Source organism: Atta colombica, unplaced genomic scaffold (assembly GCF_001594045.1).
Source record: "Atta colombica isolate Treedump-2 unplaced genomic scaffold, Acol1.0 scaffold134, whole genome shotgun sequence".
Lineage (NCBI taxonomy): Eukaryota > Metazoa > Arthropoda > Insecta > Hymenoptera > Formicidae > Atta > Atta colombica.
The window spans coordinates 627,485-650,122 of record NW_017259222.1 but is presented as its reverse complement, the minus strand read 5'-3'; the positions used below and the strand labels follow the sequence as shown (position 1 = coordinate 650,122).

The 22,638-nt window shown below is 30.5% G+C and overlaps 2 protein-coding genes across 3 annotated transcripts in view; both read right to left on the bottom strand.

Moving 5' to 3' along the window:
• Window positions 1-2,270: 2,270 nt before the first annotated feature.
• Window positions 2,271-8,143, bottom strand: LOC108684356 (serine hydroxymethyltransferase, cytosolic). 2 transcript variants are annotated; one of them, XM_018188627.1, is made up of 8 exons: window positions 8,067-8,143; window positions 6,335-6,694; window positions 4,824-5,017; window positions 4,534-4,745; window positions 4,133-4,457; window positions 3,537-4,036; window positions 2,593-2,792; window positions 2,271-2,525 (listed from the first exon to the last, which is right to left on the bottom strand). In XM_018188627.1, the coding sequence occupies exons 2-7, from the start codon at window positions 6,509-6,511 to the stop codon at window positions 2,626-2,628; spliced, it is 1,575 nt and encodes a 524-aa protein (XP_018044116.1). In that variant the 5' UTR covers window positions 6,512-6,694; window positions 8,067-8,143; the 3' UTR covers window positions 2,271-2,525; window positions 2,593-2,625. The 2 variants fall into 2 exon arrangements, with proteins under 2 accessions (XP_018044116.1, XP_018044115.1); XM_018188626.1 differs by having other exon boundaries at window positions 2,271-2,522.
• Window positions 8,144-13,964: 5,821 nt separating this feature from the next.
• Window positions 13,965-22,638, bottom strand: part of LOC108684419 (ubiquitin carboxyl-terminal hydrolase 7) — a 15,090-nt gene continuing 6,416 nt past the window's right edge. Inside the window, exons 7-18 of the mRNA XM_018188725.1 lie at window positions 22,518-22,638; window positions 22,247-22,439; window positions 21,329-21,482; window positions 20,778-20,972; window positions 17,806-18,027; window positions 17,013-17,307; window positions 15,931-16,150; window positions 15,635-15,802; window positions 14,990-15,494; window positions 14,847-14,918; window positions 14,683-14,785; window positions 13,965-14,530 (exon numbers count right to left, since the gene is read on the bottom strand). The exon at window positions 22,518-22,638 is cut by the window's right edge and continues 6 nt beyond it. Coding sequence (XP_018044214.1) covers window positions 14,427-14,530; window positions 14,683-14,785; window positions 14,847-14,918; window positions 14,990-15,494; window positions 15,635-15,802; window positions 15,931-16,150; window positions 17,013-17,307; window positions 17,806-18,027; window positions 20,778-20,972; window positions 21,329-21,482; window positions 22,247-22,439; window positions 22,518-22,638 — 2,352 coding nt within the window. The 3' untranslated portion in view covers window positions 13,965-14,426. The remainder of the gene's footprint in view (window positions 14,531-14,682; window positions 14,786-14,846; window positions 14,919-14,989; window positions 15,495-15,634; window positions 15,803-15,930; window positions 16,151-17,012; window positions 17,308-17,805; window positions 18,028-20,777; window positions 20,973-21,328; window positions 21,483-22,246; window positions 22,440-22,517) is intronic.

The following is a 22,638-nucleotide window of genomic DNA, read 5'->3' as shown; positions in this document are numbered from 1 at the left end:
AGAAAATATTAGTTGATATGGAAAAATAGTTTTTATAGGTAAAGCAGTTTTTAGCTTTTTTCATTATAAACTATTATAAACTATTTTCATTATAAATCTCAAAAACTATTTAAGATATAAAAAAATGTGTTATACCAAAATTTTATAATAAGATTACCTTCACGTTAATAATATTAAAAAAAAATAATTTTTTTTAAATATTAAGTATAATGATAACTGTTTAATTTCGATACAATCTAATCCTAATAATCACCCTGTATATTACAAATTCATATTTTGCGTTATTTCACGAATTAATACAAAGGAGGATGCCAAAAATTGCTTAACGCGTTACAGGTCAAAACAGGTGTCATTCGAAAAGTCTCGATGAGTAGAGCAAAATTTTCAATGAATATAAAGTTGTCAGGTGTGTCCTTCACGAGGTTACAGGTCATGAAAGTTCAAAGAGATGGTCATTTAAATAATTCGCTTGCAAACATATGCAAATATATTAATGTAATATCGTTACAAAGCATTTAACAAGACGAATTTAATCGTGTTATCACTCCGGCAGACTATATGTATAAAAAATAAAAATAAAAAATAAAATCAAGTCAGATCTTTCGTCAGAGTTTTTAAGTTTTTACCACGCAGAAATCGCTCAGCGATTTTGAGGATATATATTTGAATCTCAGATTAGAACCTATTATATCCAAGAAACCGGAGAACTATTATGTGTGTACAGCACCCTACAATTCTCTGATCATTTTGATAATAATACCCAATTATTGCCTCGGCCGATCTTTTCTTAACTATCAAAAGATAAATCAAAAGATATTTAGTTTGATTGCGATGTTTAGCTCGTTGCCCCGGATCACTATTAGGAAGTGGCTCTCAGTGACAAATGGATCTGATAACTTTTTATTTATAACTTTCATCTATAATTTGTGAAGGACATACCAAACAACTTTGTGTCGATTGAAAACTTCGATCTATTCATCGAGATCTTTCGAAAGAGACCTTTTTAATCTATAACACGTTAGGCAATTTTCCGTAGACTTTGGGCATTCTCCAATGCAAAGCTGAAAAATGTAACAATAACTTAAAAAAAAAATGTATTAATAAATTTTATTGTTTCCCTATGGGAAACAATATTACAAAAAATGTCTATTACATTATCGTGCCAGAATTGCGATACAATCAATATAAAATATGTTATGACACTTCATCTTACATATATTAAATTTATATTGTAATCAAAAAATCTATCAGAAAAATTGCAAACTAATTCACTTTTCTGCTATGCATACACACACACACACACACACACACACACACACACATTCTCATTCACTCAATTGTATCTTATCTAGTCTTAGGTATCTAGAAATCTATAAAATAAATAATAGTAAAATATAATTTTTCTTCGTAGTCTAAAGCATGATAGATCAATGAAAAATTATTTAAACTTTTATTTGAAGAACTTTATCCTAGGATTCCTCAAGTAAGAATAATTTGGACATCGTTTAGATAACTTTTTCTTAATTTGCCATATGTTTCATACTACGAAGATATTTATGTTTTATTATTATGTACTTTATAGATTTATAATAATGATGAGATTTATTTATAAAATATTGAATTTTTTTTTTTTAAATCCCACTTTCTATGTCTCTCTCTCTCTCTCTCTCTCTCTCTCTCTCTCTCTTTCAATTCACACATCATTATATATTTGGAAAAAATATATATACATATATATATTCCGAACCTATTCCGCAAAATTATTATTTTCCCAGAAATTCTAGGTCCAGACTGTATGTATCTGAAGGTTCCTGAATTAATTTTTAAATTAAATTATACTGTCAAAAACATATTTTATTTATTTTCTCTAAAGCTCAATTTTAAAGATTTATTTTACAAGTGAAATACGTTCTTTATATTTTTCTGTGATGTAATTCTTATTTATGAGTTAATGTAACTCTGCCATGTCCTATCGATGGGGATGCACAGGAGACCGAGACCGGTTTTTTACTAATGACTTTTAAAAGAAAAAGTGGATGTAAGATTTTGAAATACTATATACATTAATGTAATTCTACGTTACAATATATCCCTTAGATATTAAAAAAATATTACTTTTGAATACATAGCATCGTATAAATAAGTATATTTAATTTTATTAAAACTGCGAAAATGTGACAATTAGTCTTGCTCAGGATTAAATGTTGTTAGGTCGTCACACATTCCAGGTTTGCCAATAACATATTTTTTATGAATAAAAGATAATACAATTTTTATTTTAATACCAATTCTGTATTTTGGGATCATAGTAATTATAGTATTGATATTTTTGAAAAAATTATTGAATCATAAAATACATAATTTGTTTTCATACATAGTTTCTATACGAAAATTAAAAAATCATATATCTATATACATTTATATGAAATATTATATTCGTAAATATTATATATTCTCTAAAAATGTATCGATCTAAAGAGATTAAAATTGACTGAAGTAACATTATTTTCATTCTCTGATTTCTGCTAAAAAAATATAAAAATAATTTAAAAATATATAATTAATAGCAATGAAAAATTATAAAATATTTACACTGAACTGTTGAACTTGTATGTTTCACAATGCTTAATAAGTTTCATGACCAGGGATCGAAAATTGCCTTGAGAAAATTTCCACTTCCTCTTTTAGAGCTGCAATCTTTGTTTTAATATTTTCATCGGTACTTAATATTTTCTTGAAATCAACTAGTTTCGGTCCGGAGATAGCAGTTACTTCCTTAGAAAGTTTCAATCCTATAAAGAAATAATATTAAATTTATTATATATAATCTCATACTATATGCATTACTCCTCGCCCCACACTAGCAATATTGAATTTTAAAAGCACAATCGATTTTTTTATTGTAAAATAAATTTATAAAAGTAAAATACAATCTGACTGCTTTGATAGTAAAAACTCGTTAAATATTTTACAAGTATGTATTTTTTCAGATTTTTATATGTATAATTCGGAACATATAAACATCTGCTCTGAAGTTCGAAGATCCATATTACGAACGCGAGAAAATTTTACATTGCCGACAGAGAATTAACTTACAATATTTAACTCGTTGACGCTCAGAAACTTCTTGTGATATAAAAATATCACAAAAATAACAATTGCAAATTATAATATTCTAAAGCGTGTTCCGATTCTCAACGAGTGCCAAATATAATGTCATCCTTACTTAACGTTCGATAAACAACAAAGATGAAGTGATCCGATGAGATGAAGTGCAGGATAGCAGTGGTGGCACTCGGATGGGAATCTGAACACAATCCTAATGATTTAGGATGCGTTCCAAGTTCTGAGTTACGCATGAAGCGCATGATGTATCATTTTATCATTCTTTATTATTTGGTGAATAACAAGGACAAATAATGTAACACATGCTTCATGCGAAACTTGGAATGCACCCCAAGTGATTGAAATCATCATTGAACACTAACGAGTTTTTGCGAGGTTTAAATGTTTACTTAAATATAATAATACAATACCTCTGTCTATAAAGTCGACAACTTTGTCGATGTCCTTCTCGATTAAGCCGCGAGTGGTGATTGCAGGCGTTCCTAAACGGATACCACTAGGATTCAATGCACTTTTGTCACCGGGAACAGTATTTTTATTACAGGCGATAGAAATGTCTTCCAAAATCTTTTCTGCTTTCGAGCCAGTTATCCCCGAGGATCGTAGATCTATCAACAGCATATGGACATCCGTGCCATTGGTACTGATTTTATAACCACGCTCTTGCAAACCGGCGCACAATCTCTTCGCGTTAAGCACTATTTGCTTCTGATATTCGAAGAATTCCGGTGTTTTCACTTGTTTCATAGCTGTAGCTATACCAGCGATAGCATGATTATGGGGACCACCTTGAAGACCCGGAAAAACTGCTTGATTTATTTTACTCTCTATATCATACATAATCTTCTTGCCGTCCTTCGTGAAACTTCGAACGCCTTTTCGGAAGAAAATAACGCCAGCGCGCGGCCCTCTGAGAAATTGAATAGACAAGATACCTCATCATTATTTTAATTACTACGATAAAAGAAATACGTGCTATAAAAATTGTTAAGACATTGTTTTATACCGTAAAGTTTTATGTGTAGTTGTCGAAACAACATCACTAAATTCGAAAGGACTGGGTATTAATCTGGTGGCGACCAATCCAGAGACGTGAGCCATGTCGCTAAAAAGATAAGCGTTATTTTCATCAGCAATTTCACGGAAACGTTTGTAGTTCAGACATCTACTGTAGCAAGAGACTCCAGCGATGATGACTTTCGGCTTAAATAATCTGGCATGTTTCGCCAGTTCATCGTAGTCGATCAAGCCACTCGCAGGATCAACTTTGTACGGCATCGATTCGAAGAAGATGGAGGTAGCGGAGATTTTCTTGTTTGCCGTGAAGAAACCTATAATGCACAAATACAATTTATCGAATAATAACATATATTGTATACAGCATTTATTCGATTTATTTGCATTTACCGTGAGTAAGATGACCACCATCGGGTAAATCTAAGCCCATTATTCGTTCATGAGGTTCCAATAGGCCAGTGTACACTGCAAAATTCGCTGGACTTCCCGAATAGGGTTGTACGTTGCAACCCCATTGCTCAGGATCTAAATTAAAGGCTTTTAAGGCACGTTTCTGCGCCAGCAATTCGATTTCATCGATGAATTCATTTCCACCGTAGTATCTGTGGGTATAATAAAAATAAAAAGTCACTCTTGAACGAAGTGAATACTTATAAAAGAAACATGAAACATAATTTCACCTTTGACCAGGCAATCCTTCGCTGTATTTATTATGTAAACATGAACTCATACACTGCAATACACTGAGAGATGTGAAGTTTTCACTCGCTATCAGTTCCAGCCCAGATTCCTGCCGTTTCTTCTCCTTCTTTATCAAGTCGAAAAGCTCGGGATCGCTCTCCCAAATGCTTTTATTGAGTATTGCTGCCATGCTCTGTCAACAACAATTATAACAATTTTTAGTTTATATTTTATAACTAATTTTAATCATTTATATATTAGACTTGAATCATTTAATATATAATTAATATCTATTAATATCACATTATGTGAATATAACTATAAAATTACAACTTTATTTAAGTAATAATTGATTATTAAACATTTGCAATATTGTTTTCTCTATCTCATAATATCTTGCGATAAATTAAAGGAAATCAATGGAATTGTAAGAGAAATTCAATAACTCGCATTTTTTTTTAATTTAAAAAAGGAACGTGTTATGTCAAATGCACACTGATATGCAATGTAATAAATAGATCTGATCATGCAAACTAATATGCAATGTAACAAATAGAGGTTGATATGTACATTATACATTAGACCTTCAGTGAAGATCACACTTCCAATGATAACCCCACTCGTGATATAACTGCAGTGATAAATACATTTATGTGTAATAATGTAACAGTTATTTTAATTGAACATAATTCGTTTATCAACATTTTACAAATAATGGAAAATAATCTTTTTGTGCGACTGATGCACGGTTGAATAAAATATTTTTTTTTTAACTAAATTAAATTAAAATTAATGGGCTTTCTTTAAGTTTAAAGTATTAACGAAATATATTTATATTTAAAGAAAAAATTTTAATGAATTTCTGCATCAGATTAAAATTTTTGAAAATTTTATTTTATTTAATATGTAATATAAATTATCGCTGTTTTTCATCGTTTCCTCTGATCCTTCCCCTTCATCAGCTTAGTTACGGCACTGGCAAAATGTTAATCAAGTGCAATCAAAGCTAAAAGAACTTCATTCTTTCTCGAGTCATCAAAAGTTATACGAAAGTTGCGACTACAGAGTCGCTCTCGGGCTGCGTTCCAAAACAGTATTAATCAAAATTCTGTTTTATAATAGGTAGATATATTTCGCATTAATTTCACGCGAATATCTGATAAATTTCAAGTATCATCGGCTATCAAAAAAATGACCGGAAACTTTTCACGAAAACGAATTTCTGATTTTGATCATGTTCTGATATACATAAATGAACTGTAGATTTTCAGTACTGGCAGTGTATCGGAATACGGCCTTTTGTAAACTCAAAGGCTAATATTACATTTATCCATTTTTTTATTGTGCGACATATAATATTTTTCAAGCGTATTAATTGGCTGCAGGACAGAGATTTTCGGATCTCTTTATTCTGTAGCCATAATAATTGAATAATATATATGGTGACAATAGCAGACAAATTACACATCAATCGTTATGTCGCAAACAAAAATTAATAATAACTACTTACTCGTTCCGGAATGCAACACGTGGTAGAAAGATGATAGCGTTGACTATATGAAAGATTACCAGCGTCTGCGAGGCCTCCTTGATTTACAAAGTCCTTTATATGTGGACTCCAGGCACATAGCAAATTTTCAACCAATTGAAAACCGCGCCGATTTAAATTTGACCAATTCCCGGCCATCTTCGCGCGCGCGCGCGCGTCGTATATATGTGCCTTTGTACGTGATGGGTAAATCGCCGGTAACGGTTAGAGTCGGTTAGAATTGTCTGATATGTGTCTGATATCTGTGATATCGACGTCTCTACCTTATGCGAGATTGGATCCGACACAATTCTTCAACTTCTGTTTGTAGAAACCGAACATCTGAACATGAGCACCCGGTTATTTATTATCACGTGATCATCACGAATCACGAGATTACCCGATCACATGATATTACGGTGGAATCGATGCAAAGCGCAAACGCGAACGTTTGCGGTTCGTACTCATTCGTACTGTCCACGTGATCGTAATGTCGCGAGCGCGTTCCCAGTCAATGAGAATCAGTCGAAATGAATTGAAATGGATTTTCAGATTTTCAGAAATATTGATTCGCGAATGTTAAAATGAATGCTTTTCAATCCTGAATGCATTTTTATTCATTTATACACTGAGAAAAAAATATAGTTAATTTTAATAAATATTTAGTTCAATACTGCCGACTAAACATTTACTTACAATAAGTAAATATTTGTTCAGTAAAAAAAATGATCGTTAAATCAAATTAACATTTCTTATATCAAATAATATATCTTTATATTTAATAAATATTTAGTTGGCAGTATTCAACTAAATATTTATATTTTTTTTCAGTGTAGGAATTGCATGGAGCATACCTTCCCAGCAAACGAGAATGGATTGAAATGAATTCAGATTTTCAGAAATATTGATTCACGAATGTTAAAATGAATGCCTTTCAATTCTGAATGCATTTTTATTCATTTATAGAAAAATTGCATGGAGCATATCTCTATGATTTTCAATCTAAAAATAATATTAGTTTTTTTCTGTGCACACAAACATAATTATGAATACTGTTGTTTGAATAGGAAATGCAGTTTTTCAATTCAATTGTATCCAATTGAATCTAATTGAATCCAATAAAATCCAAAAAAAAGTATTCGCTATTTAAAATACGCATTCGGACAGAAAAAAATTTCAATTCATTTTAATTTATTCTCGTTTTCTATTCTCTCGCTGGATTGTAACGTTCAAAGTATTCTCCGCTTTAAATATTTTCTAGAGTTCCTTCAATTGATATTCAGAAGCTTTTTACACATTTTTAAAGATCGATAGAAGTGACAAGTCATTTACACCTCATTTGCGTTATAGCTACATATTTGTATTCTATCAAACTTAGTATAGTTTTGTAGAAGATATTTTGCCATGAAACTCGTTTTGGCTTATATTTTATGAAACTACGAAGCCTATTAAAGAGTCGAATTTTGCAATTTCGTTCTTAAAAACATTATAATAAATAAAATGATATACTTATTATTTACTCCTTATTTACGCTGTAAATACATGTTTTTATATTGATATTTTATCTCCTTATCTGCTAAAACACTATACATTTTAAAACGAATTGTACATTTAAACAATACTTTTTCAATGTAATAATTTAAATAATAATATAATATTCTATCTTTTCATATTTAATAAAAAAAAAAATATTTCGATTGCGATGTGCCAATACCTTCTCCCTTGACAAATTTCTGGATCCGTCAATTTTCTACGGTCAATCCTATTGTAATGAAAAGGTGACGTTCGAACGTTTCAACAGAAATAGTGGACAAAGCAACAATATTTAATCAAAAAAGAAAAGAGCCAAAAAGAAAAAAATTACAGATTAAAATTAAAAAGAAAAAGAACAGAAATAATATAACGAAAAATATTTGTCTAAACTAAAAAAAATAAAATAAAAAGAAAAAAATGTGGAATTAAAAAAAATAACGAAAACATGGGAAAAAGAGAAAGAATGTATGGATTGAAGAATTAGAAAAAAAGAATTAGACAAAAAGAATATGATTAGAGATTATGAAATACGCGACGATAGTTCCGTTCAAAACACACTCGCGAATGAGGAATTGGAAAAAATTACACTGTTCTGATAACGTAACACTCTAATAACGTGATGTGATGATTGTGATAAAGCGATGTTGCTCTGGTTTTTTTTTTTCTTCAATTATGCACAATGACCATTTATTTATCGACGTGACACGCACGAGAATGATCAGAACACAATGGAATGAGTGTCGGAGGAAAATGTTATCTCTTCTAAGTTTCAAGTGACCAACGTGGCTCGATATATAACGTACGTTCACAGATCGATGGTGCAAACTGCGACGTATTCAATAAACGAGAGAGATTGACAACAGAGAAAGAACAGTATGACATAGCAGTTATGCTCTCTTATCGAAGTGAAAGTAGTAGTTCTACTAGTAATTCTTTTTAATCTAGATCGAATCGCATTCGGTGACCCTTTAAAGTATGCGGAAAGTTTTGTAATATTTCATGTAAGAATTACGTAAAACATTCAATAACGTTAGTTAATTTTAATTAACATATTCCTCATTTTTATATCTTAATTCTTGTTCAAAAAGAAACGAAATAAACATCATTCAATTGAATTTGATAAAATAACTTATGATGCACTGGTGAAAAAATTTTTACTTTATTTTCAAAAATTCAGTATTTTAATTTTAAAAATTTATTATATTTTAAATTTATGAAGACTTTTGAAAAAGATATCCATTAAATTTCTTTAGATTTTGTAAATTCCTTCGAAAATTATAGAATAAACAATCTTCAAAATCTTTAGAACTTCAGAATTTATATATATGAAAAATTCTACAAAAAAACATACACTTTCTCTGCATCTCCAAAAAGTGACTCAAAATTTGTATAAAAGAATTTGATAAATTTTCAGTAAATTAAGTTAATGTTATACAAAAATTTTAAGAAATTCTAAAATTTACGTAAAAGTTAGTTCAGAAAATTTATGTATATTATGTATATTATGTATATTTATGTATATTTACAAAAAATTCTAAGAAAAATTTTCACCAGGATTTGCCCAATACAATTTGGTTACTCGTTATCGTTAATTGTTCACAAAATCTTAGACAACCTAAATAAAATATAGGATATAAATATATAAAGATTTTTTTTGATATCAATTTTCTTTCAATTGTTCAATATTATTAGTTGTGATTTAATTACGCTCTTCTAGATAATCTGTATCTGAAAAAGTATTTATATTGTGTTTAAATACTGAAGATGATTTTTCATATGCAGTTGTACAATTTAACTGGAAATAAGCTGCAAATAAATCTGAGAATTAAAAACAAGTAGCGAGTAAAACGTCAACTTTTCTTATCACTGACGCACGATGTGCGTTATTATGCAATTAATTTTAACATTCGATTTCTTAATCTGTTATTTGTATCGAACCAGCATGACAACGTGATACTTGCGTTACAAGCGAAAGGAAGTTGATCAGCCATAAGAAAATTCCAATGTAGGCGAAAGTCACCTTAAATGATACGCTTGTGTGCGTACGTTGTGCTTTTTTAGAGTAAATGTTTACTAATTGAATGTAAATGCTCTTTTTATTCTTATTATATCATATACACTTAAGGCTCCTGAGTAGTCACATTAATTTTTATTACGTCCCATTTGTAAATAAAGGTAATTTGGATAAAACAAAATAATGAAATCGTAATTAAAATAATTGTAAAATGGACGAAAACTATGCTTATTCTCCCGACAGTCAAGTAAATTTACTGTCATGAAGGGGAGAGGGAGAGGGGATTTAGATAGCTTTCATCCATTTTTATATTTAAAGAGATTTCGTATTTTATTTTATCGTCTTATTTACTTAAATACTACGTAATAAAAATTAATGCGTCATTTCTTCATCCTTTTGACATCACGATTCAATATGGCAGGAGTCTTAACTTCTTTTTCTTATTTTTATATACACATTTTTATAGCCACATTATTACGTTCAAACTATTCTTTCATGTTTTTTTTTCGTGATTAATGTACTATCTATAATCGACAATAATAAGTTTTTAGGATCTCTTCTCGCTAAGAAATAATGACGTGTTGTTGAAAAATAAAGACGTGTTCAATTGTATTGCTTTTTATTATTATTCTCCTTTATGTATACCTGTATCGCATTTAATTAGTTTCGCCTCCTTAGAAATGAACTATCAAATATTCAGATTTACAATCGCAGTGTTGAGCAGTTTTCTTTATAAGATCAGCTCTATAAAACGCAAAAGTATCTGGTGTACAACCTATTATTATATAGCGGTCATATGCTGGATTGTCCCGGCTTTTCTTCCTCTCGTGCCACTTCTCATTTAGATAGATCTAACATGATTTCTCTTCTTTCTTTTTCACTTGCAAAGAAGTATACTCCTTTGTCGTCGACTGTTGTCTCGTGTACCAGCTTCAATTGCAGGATAGCGTTAGCAATAATCTCAGAGGAATCTAACGAAACATGCACGCACGCATACACGCGCGCGCGCGCACACACACACACACACACACACACACGCACGCGCGCGCGCGCGCACACCTACACACACACGCACGCACGCGCGCCACACATACACACGCACGCGCACAAAACGCGCACACACAAATATATGTGTGTGTACATATATAGATATATATGTAAATAATAATTTGAACAATAAAATGCATGATTCATACGTTCACGTTTACAAGAATTTCGCCTAGCATTTTATTTTTTTCTCGCAGATAAAACATCACCGCTTCCACCGTGAGAGATCTATCGTTAGCGTATACTTTTCAATTGCGATTCTACAGACCCTTTATAAAACGATTAATCCCTTTCGCTTAAAAAGAATAGCGCTAAGAAAAACATAGTCAAAATACGATTATAATGTAACGATATTGTGAACACCAACCTTAGCATACAGAGATTATTTGTATTTCAATTATGTTTATGGGAAATATCCCTTTAGTAACCAAATCTGTGATGATGCTCTTTACTTAATTCAATTTGAAACTTATGACATGTATGCACACACATACAGTTTCTCTCTTTCCTTTCCTCTCTCATTTTCTCGCATCCACCTTGACATACACTTAACAAGCATGCCGCTAAATTATCCTGAAAAGATCCATGTAAACGTGCGTGCGTGCGTGCGTGCGTGTCTCATATATATATATATATATATATGTGTGTGTGTGTGTGTGTGTGTGTGTGTGTGTGTGTGTGTGTGTGTGTGTGTGTGTGTGTGTACATAGAGTATTCGATTTTGACAAAACCTCGGGCAGGTAGAGCAGACTAAACTGAGTCGAAAAGTCCTATATTATTTTACAATTTTCGCAATTGTTTTTTTAACCAGTAGAGCAGAATGTCTACAATTGACACATAAAGTAACTTTAAGATATCTTTAAGAGTTCTTTATGAAATATCTTTAAAATATGTTGTAAAAAACTTTGAAAATATCTTAAAATTGTCTTATGCGTCAATTTTATCCACTTATTCGACATCGTTAACATGTTAAGTGCCGAGCCTATTTTGTTTCAATTTATTTTATCACAATACCATCCAGGCAACTGAAGAGATGCGTGAGCTGAAGTGTAAACAAAAAATAATGAGAAAAATAAAGGTCGCGATGACTATTGCATAGAATGTTACAAAATTAATTAAAAAATGTTTGAGTGGAAAATGATTTCTCCATGTTTGAATGAAAAATTTTATCAAAAAAGTTATAATTTTGTAATACCTGTAAAGGAAAACCCCATCTTTGTTTAAATTACATTAATTTTTTATAAAGTTTTATATCTTCACTTATTACTTTAAATTTCTCAAGGATTGATAGTCAACTAAACGAAACATTCATCCTCGATACGCAGGGACCGGCGCGACGGTGTAGCCTAAACAAAAAGTTGAGCGCCGATTCGTAGAGGCCGGCGTGGCATAAACAGAAAGTCTAATGCCGATCCGTACGGCATTTAACTATTGCGAAAATTGCAAAATGGTCAAAGACTCAGTTTAGTCCGCTGTAGGCCAGATGTTCATAAGCGTTTTGTCAAAATCGGACACTCTATATATAAAAGTAGCAAAAAAGAAAACACTTGACATCCACAAAACGTTATTTGGAATAGCTTTCTTTAGATACACGATATTGAGATTACGATTAATTAGATAACGCTACCAATCAGTCTGTACAGCCACATTAAAATTCTTTTTTACAAAATATTCTACGTGCTCTCGCTTAACTTATGCGTCCAGTCTTCTTCAAAAATCATTGTTATAGATTTCTTTCAGTTATATTCTTATTAATCGATCAGACAGCGGGTCATTACTTCCGACGAATTGCCGCACAATTCTATTAACCTTAGCAGATAATTCACGTTTATGTATTATATTGGCATACCATATACCACTCTCTTACTGCGAATTTTGCGTTCGTATTCCCTCGAAATGATTCTCTTGCGATGTTCTCGTAGTCTGTAATTCAATAATTTTTAGATATTCAAAATAATTTAAACTAATTATGTTTAAATTTACGGAATTTGACGAATCTCACTATAATCTTACGATCACAGTAAACAGTTCCTCAACTTAAAAAGAAATTTATTAAATAATGTAAAAAGCTCACACAGCATTCTCCTTGACATTTACAATTATGCTATTTCAAATATTCGAGAGCCGACGTGATCTTTAAATACATGTTAGCTAAGTCAAGTTGATCACAGTAAAGTGTAGAAATGATAAATAAGGATCCGCAAACGACAGATCTTGCACGAGACGCAGGTTATCTTGTCGTGAGTAATTCACCACACGAGATATTTGTATTATAAATTATAAACAGAAGAGAATTAAATCATTAATTTATATAATCAAATAGAGAAAATACTATGATGACTTATTAACTGAATTGTTACTTCCTACGTCATTTCCTAAAAGCAGCAGTATTGCTCATTTTGCTCTAAAATAATAAAAAAAAAAAAAAGAAAGAAAAGCCGCGAATATTCATATTACAATACGATAGGCGTTTGCATCTCGCCAAGAATTTCTTTTTGTCTAGATTAAGCGTCATTCATTTTGTCAATTTCTTATTTTGTACGCTGTTAATATTTGCAAAATTGATAGTTTTAAATGTAAAACATATTATAGAAAATAATATAAAATACATTCAAAAATATATTCCAGGATGTTTGAAAGACAACTTAGAAATTTTGTTCGTACATTTTCTTCTCCATTTTTGAAATAGTGTGACGTAAAATAAAATAGTGGCATAATTTTACGTGCTTTGTTTGAAAATACGAAGAAATTTGAGAGAAATTTGTGATGTGCATTTCAAATTAAATTAAACGCGATAAATATTAAAATTTGAATAATATCTTCAATGTAAATTAAAAATTTTATTCTTTTTTTAAATAGAAAATCTACATCTTTCTCTCAAATATCTTCGAATACAACATAAAAAAAGAACGATTTTTTCTCAGCGTCACGAATGTTAAATATTAATCATGCAGAATATAATATATCTCTTGGGATGTAACGATTACGTACTTCTATATACGATAGGGTATGAACCGGAATTTTAAAGTCTCACTTTCCTAATAAAATTAAAAAAAAGAAAGAAATTAGTTTATTAGAGATAATTATCAGACAATAATATTAGATACAATATACGTGCATTTCGTAATTAAATGTTTTCGGAATCTAGGCGAAAATCCGTACTGAGTAACGCCAAAATAAGCTATTGGGCCATTACGTAAAATCTTTACAAGTTCAAATCGAGGAACTATAGCATCGTTTTTCCATGATAGCACTGCACACTTTACGATAGTTTCTTAATCCATTGTATACCAATCTTAGATTTACCTTTCGATGTCATTCTTGCAGTATTAAAATTGCATATTTAATCTGGCTGAAGAAATGAATATGAACGCATTTTTCCAACCTTCAATATACCAGACATCGCTTTCTTACTATACAGAATCGTATAAATTATTATGAGTGGCTGCCTAATTAATTTTTTCTTCGAGTGGTGGAAATTTAATTGTAAATCTTAATGGCCTTTTCGAGGTAGTTGATACGAGAGCGCTTCGGCGCTTTGTTGACATGTTCCAGGCCAAGCCAAGGCCTGTGTGGCGCTGTGCCTGCGTTTAAAAGTGGATAGACTACAAAATTTATTCTTTATTAGCATCGTATCAGCAATACACCATATGTTAAATATAGTGATCATGTGATTCGACGCTTGCTTTACTAGTATATATTTTTAAAGGAAAAGTAAATGTTTCTTTATACTTACTCTGACTGGTGTATCTGGGAAGGAAATCCTCGATTTTGATACAAGAGTCCGGCGAGTCAATAATGAATTGCGGCTTGCCCATTGTCACCACCGCGAACTTAAACTTCAAAGTTTTTTTATGAATTCTCATAAAAGATCAAAAAAGATTAGCTAAGGATGCCTACCTTTTCAAATTCTTTCTCCTGAACTCCTAATTTCTTCAATAATCTATCCTTCATTTTGGGAAAAGGTTCACCCTACAAACACAAGGATTAATGATGCATTCGTGTGTTACATTACGCGTTAATTTGAATAAAACATCACTCACATGCTTGATCTTAAAGAAGAAGGGTATACCGAACGTTGAGAAAACCTCTTTGTGAAAATGTGCAACAGGAACTAGCATTTCGCCCTCCGCTAGATTTACTTCGTCAAGCGGTATTTCTTCTATCCTATACAATTTGGTGCCTGATGTGTTTAAGTGATCTAAAGGTGTGTCATCCCCAGGGCCAGGTGATAGTTTGTTGCAAGTCATTTCTAATATCCTTAATTTTCCTGAACCATTTTCCGATAATTCTACTTGCTTCTTAGCCTCCTCAAGTAAATTAGCGACGGTACCATTTTTATTTGGATAAAGAATCATTTCTTTCTCTTCTTTAAGCGATGGTCCTACCCATATGCACTTGAACTGTTTCTTGTTTTCTAGCTCGTTCACCCTAATACTGAGCTGCTGATAAAATAATTTTTTTACTTTCGTTTTGCAGTACGCAACCAGTTCTTTGAGCGTGCCGTCGAATGTACATTTTAAAGGATGTCCGGGAGAATCTTTATAACTGTAAAAAAAATTTCAGAATAAAACTCTTTCTAAAACATTTTGAAATAATCAAAATCTTATCGAAGATAATTCGATTATTTTTGACATATAATATTAACAATATTAAAAGACAATATAAATAGGAACATTAATTCTTACTTTTGACATTTAAAGAATTGTAAAAGGTACGGATCTGTGCCGACTCGTTGCGCTACAGCCTTTGCCATTTGATCATATGTCATTCTCAATGAAAGTTCCATTGTAAAACCTGGATCGTTTGGAATCAATTTATCACAAAATGTTACTTCTACCCTATAGAATAGATCTCTGAAATGTAAATCACAATAGATTAGCGAGCATGTTATATTGTACTAATAATATTCAAGGACGCAATTCTCGAAATAGCGATAAGGGATAATTAGTGATAAGGGATAAAAGTGTAGTATACTACTTACTTAAAATATTCTCGACATGTTGGAAGTTCGTACATTTCATTGTCTCCTTCCTTTTGAAATACAATGATATCACCATCCATTAATTCCTCCAAAACTTTTTCCAAAGGCTCCGATAAGTTATCTATTTTCTCAACTAAATTTGGTTTAATTTCTTCATATAAAGCGAGTTCTGTGTCTGGTGGAAATCCAGCGCGTTCGTTTAAAATTGGTATGAGCTCCTCTATAAAATTTATTTTCAGATATACATATGTACAATGTGTTTGGTTTAAGTATTATAGTATAAGTTTAAGTTTATATACTCATTGTCAGTTACTTTTTAAAATAAAGTTTACAAAAAAAATTCGAGTGAAAATGATTTTGTTTAATAAAATATACATATATGACGATTTTAACAAATTTTAAATTATTTTTTAATGAAACTTTCTTATTTGAGATATTTTATTTTTCTGCTCGTATCTATACAACAACTCAAGTGACCAATATATAATAAAAAATTTTATCATTCTATTTAAAAAATACTAACTATATATACACAAATAAATAGAAAATGTCATATTCGATCAAGGCGAATCTTCATACCTAATATTTTTTGCATGAATTTAAACAATTTTTAGTTCAAGCAACGCCGATTATTGTACGCCGATTATTCGTTGGTCTCGAGACATTAAGAATAGCTAAATTGAAGCCAGAGTAATATCACGAATTGACAAATAATTTAATATTATTGATGTTAATAAACATATTTAAAAAATTCTAAATAACAATATACACTCAAATCAAATATAAATGCACATATTTTTTTCGAATAACACTTAAAATATATACAAGGTGCGACAGTAATTCTGTTCTCTTAGAATATCTCCGCTATTCTTAGATTATATTATTAATAAACATATTAATTACATTAATATTCTTGGAATGCCAACGAGTTTGAAGGAACAGCTCAGTTAGACTGCTCCTTGCCTTGATGAAGTGGACTGCAAGTTACGAAACGTTGACATTCCAAGAATGGATCTGAACACGGAAAAAACGCATAATCTTTATATATTAATTATATTATTAATAAACATATTTCAACTTACGGACTTTAGCTACAACAGGCATATAATGATGACCACAGTAATGAATTTTCTTATTTTTGGGATCGTAGAGTTTAAAAAAGAGTAAAACATCAGTGTCCTTGTCGAAAGGCGGTAACGCTGTCATGTCAGAGTCTGGAGGTACAAGTTCAACAAAAACGTTCCACGGATTGTGATTTTCCGCGCAGTCGATGATGGGCTTTTGAAGATCAGCGTCCGGCTCAATTAGCGTAGGTCTACAGGTTTGATTTGAACGCGTACTGAAGGGCCAAATGCGAATCTGTTCTATTGGATATTTCTGTAGAAAAAATTTGATAATATTAAATATCTCTTTTCTTGTCATATCTTTACAATTTTATATAGTATAACAATTCATTATTCTTTTTTATTGTTACATATAAAATAGTAACATAGCATTTAATATAATTTTTAAATTCTGAAATATTAGAAATAAGGATTGTTCAAAATAATTTTGCAATATTATTTCAAAAATAAAATTCTCTATATATATTATTTTTTGTTTTTACACATTTAAACGGAATCTTTTCAAGTTTTATTACCTACCGTGAAAATAGTCTAATAAACTACTGCATAGTCCACAATAGCACGTTTTTACACAAAATTACATAGTACTAAATATTACATCAGTATCGATTTACTTAGTAAATAAATCATGATGTATACGTATATAAATACGTATATAAATACGTATATAAAAATCACAAAATCAATCTTTTAAGTAATATGAATGGCATTTAGGAAAAAAATATCAAGAGAGAGAACGCATATCACTTACCAGACTATCGCTCAGTAGCTCGAGAAACTCGTGCACAGTGGCCTGCTTACGTACGCGAAATACACGATATAAAGCGTGCTCTGGGTCGTAGAGATCATTCCCTTGGTGACCGTCAAAGCTATCCTCGAGAAGGACATTGACGGTCATGTACAAGTATGCTTCCGTTCTTTCCTTTCTTCTTATTTGTTCCAGCCTCTTCTCCTCTTGCAGCCTCTCCACCAGCTAGACCAACAAAATTAAAATTATCCACGTGTGTACTCATTTTGTTCTCATTAATCATTTTTCCTCGACTGTCTTTTTAATTTATGTGATTTGATTTTCTTTTTCTTTTCAGAAAAAGATTATTTCTCTTAGTATCATGCTTTTGAGATTCGAGAACAAATCGTATTCGAAACATCAAAAGAATGACGGACAATTTTCATTTTTGTAATTTTAATTTTGTTCATCTGCCGCTATATCGACTACCAAGTCAAACAATTACACAATGAAAATTATTTGGCGGTGAGTGATGGTTCCCAGTTATCTCTTCCTGGCTAATAAATATAAGCACACAAGTAAATATATATTAGTAATAAATTGGTGACACAAATATGTGTGGTGGATAAATACGATATATATAAATCGTAAAATAATCTTTTAATTACATATTGCCACCTCAAAAATATTCAAAATAAATATAATCGCCTGAATATAGAAATAATTAATCTTAGCAAAACATGACAAGGTATCTTAACCATTGCACAAGCGCATAAATATAAAATACCTATTTATTAAAATGCTATAACCATCACCCATGCCAAATAATTATAACAATGTAATGTGTAACTATAGTAGTGTGGAGATGCTTTGTAACTTGGATATCTCTATTACTTGAATCGTGTAAAATAGAATAACGGTAAAAATAAATAAAATTAACGCGGTTTCCGGCTGTGAAATTTTCTAGTATTCAACAATTTATTCGTTATTCTTTTTTTTCTTTATTTTTATATATAAAATAATGATATAGCATTTAAAGGTATCTCACGATTAAAGCTATTATAAAGTATTTACTCTATCGATGATATTTTAGTGTTCTTTCATCTTTTTTCTCTCATTTTCTCTCTCCCTCTCTCTCTCTCTCTCTCTCTCTCTAATTATTCATATATAACAACAAATAAATAGATAGTATCTGTCAATGATCATAATTATTATTAACATGGAGAGAATTTAATGAATCAACGACTTGCTTAAGTGATTGCATCTTCTGTTGAAACATGAAGTTCTTACTTTACTCATTATTGTGTATCAACTTTAAATATTAATTGATGAAAACTGCGAGGGTGAGTAATATAAATCACATTGTCTCACTCACTAAACAATCCAGTTAAATAGCAAACACGCTAAAGAAGACATTTCAAGGAAGCTGATGTTTCTGACACAAATACTACTTATCGATTACTTCTCTTTCTCGTATGTATTGCAAACGCTAACGGATCTTGTTAGCTCAATACTTAGTATATTCTCACTAATAATGTTCTTTTTTCCCTAATTCTCTTATACAATTATTCACACATATCCAATCCTTTCTTGAGATATGTTTGTCATTTTTCATTCACGTTTTCGATAAACTACAATACAATGATTAAATTTGTTATATAGTATTATACAATGTTTGTTACAATAAACATTTCCAAAATAATCCTAAGGCTCATCACGATATTAGCCTGACGATCAGACTTTATCCAATTTCTATGGATAAATATTTTTGATAAAAGTGACAAAAATGCAACACGCACATTAATTATGGATCTTTCTCTTTAATTTCTTGCGTTATTGATATAAAATTATGAATTAAGACAAGAATAAATAAAAAAAATCACATAATTCTTATATATGCCTCAAGCGTCCGTACTGAAAAAAAATCCTCTGTCAAAAAGACGTCTTCGTCAATAAAACAAATCTCTATATAGCATGAATTATACAAATCCATTTTGTAATATACATGTGTCATCAATCACATGCGTTTTTTGTATCTTGGCTGATATCAACTGATTCATTCTTACTTCAAAGCTTACTCGAATTTAACACCACCAAAAAATCAATTCTGATAATGCGTGTTTAAGGCCCGGTTTTTCATTTGATAGTTAACCTGATGATAAAAATTGTATTTTTCTATTTATGATTGATCATTAAACTGATAATTTTGTAATGAACTTTTAAAATTACTACTACAAAACCATTTTAGTAATTAATCATACATAAAAAAATACAATTTTTTATTTTATCACTGAGTGTAAGTAAATATAGAGTGTAGGTAAATATAAATCACAAGTTAATCAGATACAAAAAATCGGGCCTAAATAGTTTGTACCATGTATTATTTTGAATGCAGTAGTGTATTTAGAAATAGACATGATCTATATATAATGTTAACATTTACCGGTACAGCAGCTCAAAGCTGAGTATCAATGTAAATCTCTGTTAAGAAAATTCAAAACAAAGTTAGTAACAACTGCTCAAAAACGTACAATAATAGAATATTTCATTAAATAAAACTTCTAATTTGTACACACATATACAATCTCAAAAATTAAACTATCAATATGTGGTAGCCAAAATATCGCAACGAGGACAGAAAATCGCCTCGATTCTTTTTTTATCGTATGTATATATATAATTACAATGTGTAATGTGCGAGTCTGACACTTCTATGCTATGAACAAGCCCATAGTAGCTCAATATAACATTGAAACTTCAGGAAGAGTTTAATCGAGAAGCAACGTAAGCAATTTACACTTCCTTACACCTATTTCTCCATCGGCGTTTGTCGGTTAAAAATCATGAATATAGAGATTTGGATTTCGAGGATTTTGAGTGTACGGACGAAGAGTCGCCGTCTCAGTATGAGAGTCTTTAATTGAGTCAGTCGCGTCTTTGTCACGTTCGTGGTCGCTCAACTCCTGGGAAAACTCTCTTTGAAGGACGTTTCTGACCTCTTGAGGTATGTCCTCTTCCTTGACCTCTTGCAAAACGTTTTCCAGCTCTGAATTTCTTATGTAAACCAACATATAAGCGTTAGTGCAATGTTTCACAGCCATAGACATGTCCTCGTCTTGACCACCGTAGTTATGTTCAATAGCTTCCTGCTTTGTACATCGTGAGACAACATCGTCATCGAACTTACACCACTGTCACAGAACAGATCGAAAAGTTTCAGGAAGATGTTGCAACATAATAAGACATTTAGATCATATAATTTGTTGAAATGTAAATAAAAAAAATAGTACGGGGTATTCTAAGTAATAACAATTATATACTTTTTTGAACTTTATCATAAAATAAATATAAAAACTGTATGAATGAAGACAAACTAATTTGATTACAATTAAAAAAATAGATTACAATAATTATTATATCTATACATATATATGAATACATAGTTGTACAAGTATAAATCAAAATATATTTAGTAAAAGATTCATAAATATATGTTTAATTTATATAGATATTAACATTAAATTTAAACATAAAATCTTTTGCTTACTTTGCCATCGCCAGCGGGATTAATAAATACAACATAATGTCCTCCATGATTATCGCCACTATGAACCAGAACAGCATGTAATGTGTAATCCGCACTTGTTGTTTCTTTGTTTTGCAGGTATTTTCCAAGACTAATTTTTTCATAAAACTCAAACCTTTAAAAATAAATATACACAACTATATTTTTATATGTCAAAAAAAATCAAAAATTTATATTTTTTTATCTTTATAGAAAGAAGAATGTTAGAAAGAGACTCACTTCTGCGCAAAAACGTGCAAGTAAACGTGGTATTTTTTAACAAACTTTAATCTGAATATGATAATATTAATAAAAAATTCGAAGTGAATAGGAACACTTAAAAAAAATTAAGCACGAATCAAATTTCAATGTTTTTGCTCAATTTTTGAGGTGTTTTCCAAATGCCCGAACTTTTTAATAATTTTATAATTTATCGTGTATCCCGATTAAAATCAACAAAAAACTTTCATTTACATCTTTTTGAGAAAAAATTGGCCCTTTTCTAACATCTTCCAAAAAATTAGAGCAAACTTTTATGCAAAAAGATATAAGTAAAGAAAATAGTTTTTTGTAGATTTTGACTTCTTGAAAACAATAGTTATTAAAAAGTTCGTAATGTTTGGGGAACACCTTGAAAATTAATTAATTAAACAAAAATATTGAAACTTAGATAAATACACCATGTTCGTATCAATTCAATTTTCATAGTTCCCCAAACACTATGAACTTTTTAATAACTTTATCATACCAAGAGATCAAAATCTACAAAAAAAAAACATTCCTTTTATTATACTTTTTTTGAATGACCCTTTTTAATATCCTTTGTACTTTTTAAAATATAATCATATTGTATGATCATTATAACTAAAATAAGCAAATTAATGAATTTGAATTTCTTACCTGTCATTAAATTTGACTGAACAATCCGTAACCGGGTCATACTGAAAACGCATTAAATGTAGGTGTAAAACTGGTGGAAACGATGAAAAGATGACGCCTTTTTCCGCTTCCTGTAATCCGTGTTCTCCTGCATCATATTTATTATCTCCATCAAGACTTTCTGTACTCACATAATCACTAAAAGATTCGTAAACTGAAATACAAAAAATTTATTAGTTCTTTGTTACTCAAACATTATAGATAAAAATATAATATTAATTTTTATCCTTACTGTTTTTCTTGCCCTTTATATTTAACTGTATATCATAAAATGTTTCAACCCTTGTGGATTTGTAGTCTATATTTTTACACTTGATAAAGGAGACCATTTTTCCTTCAAACAATTTTGGCAC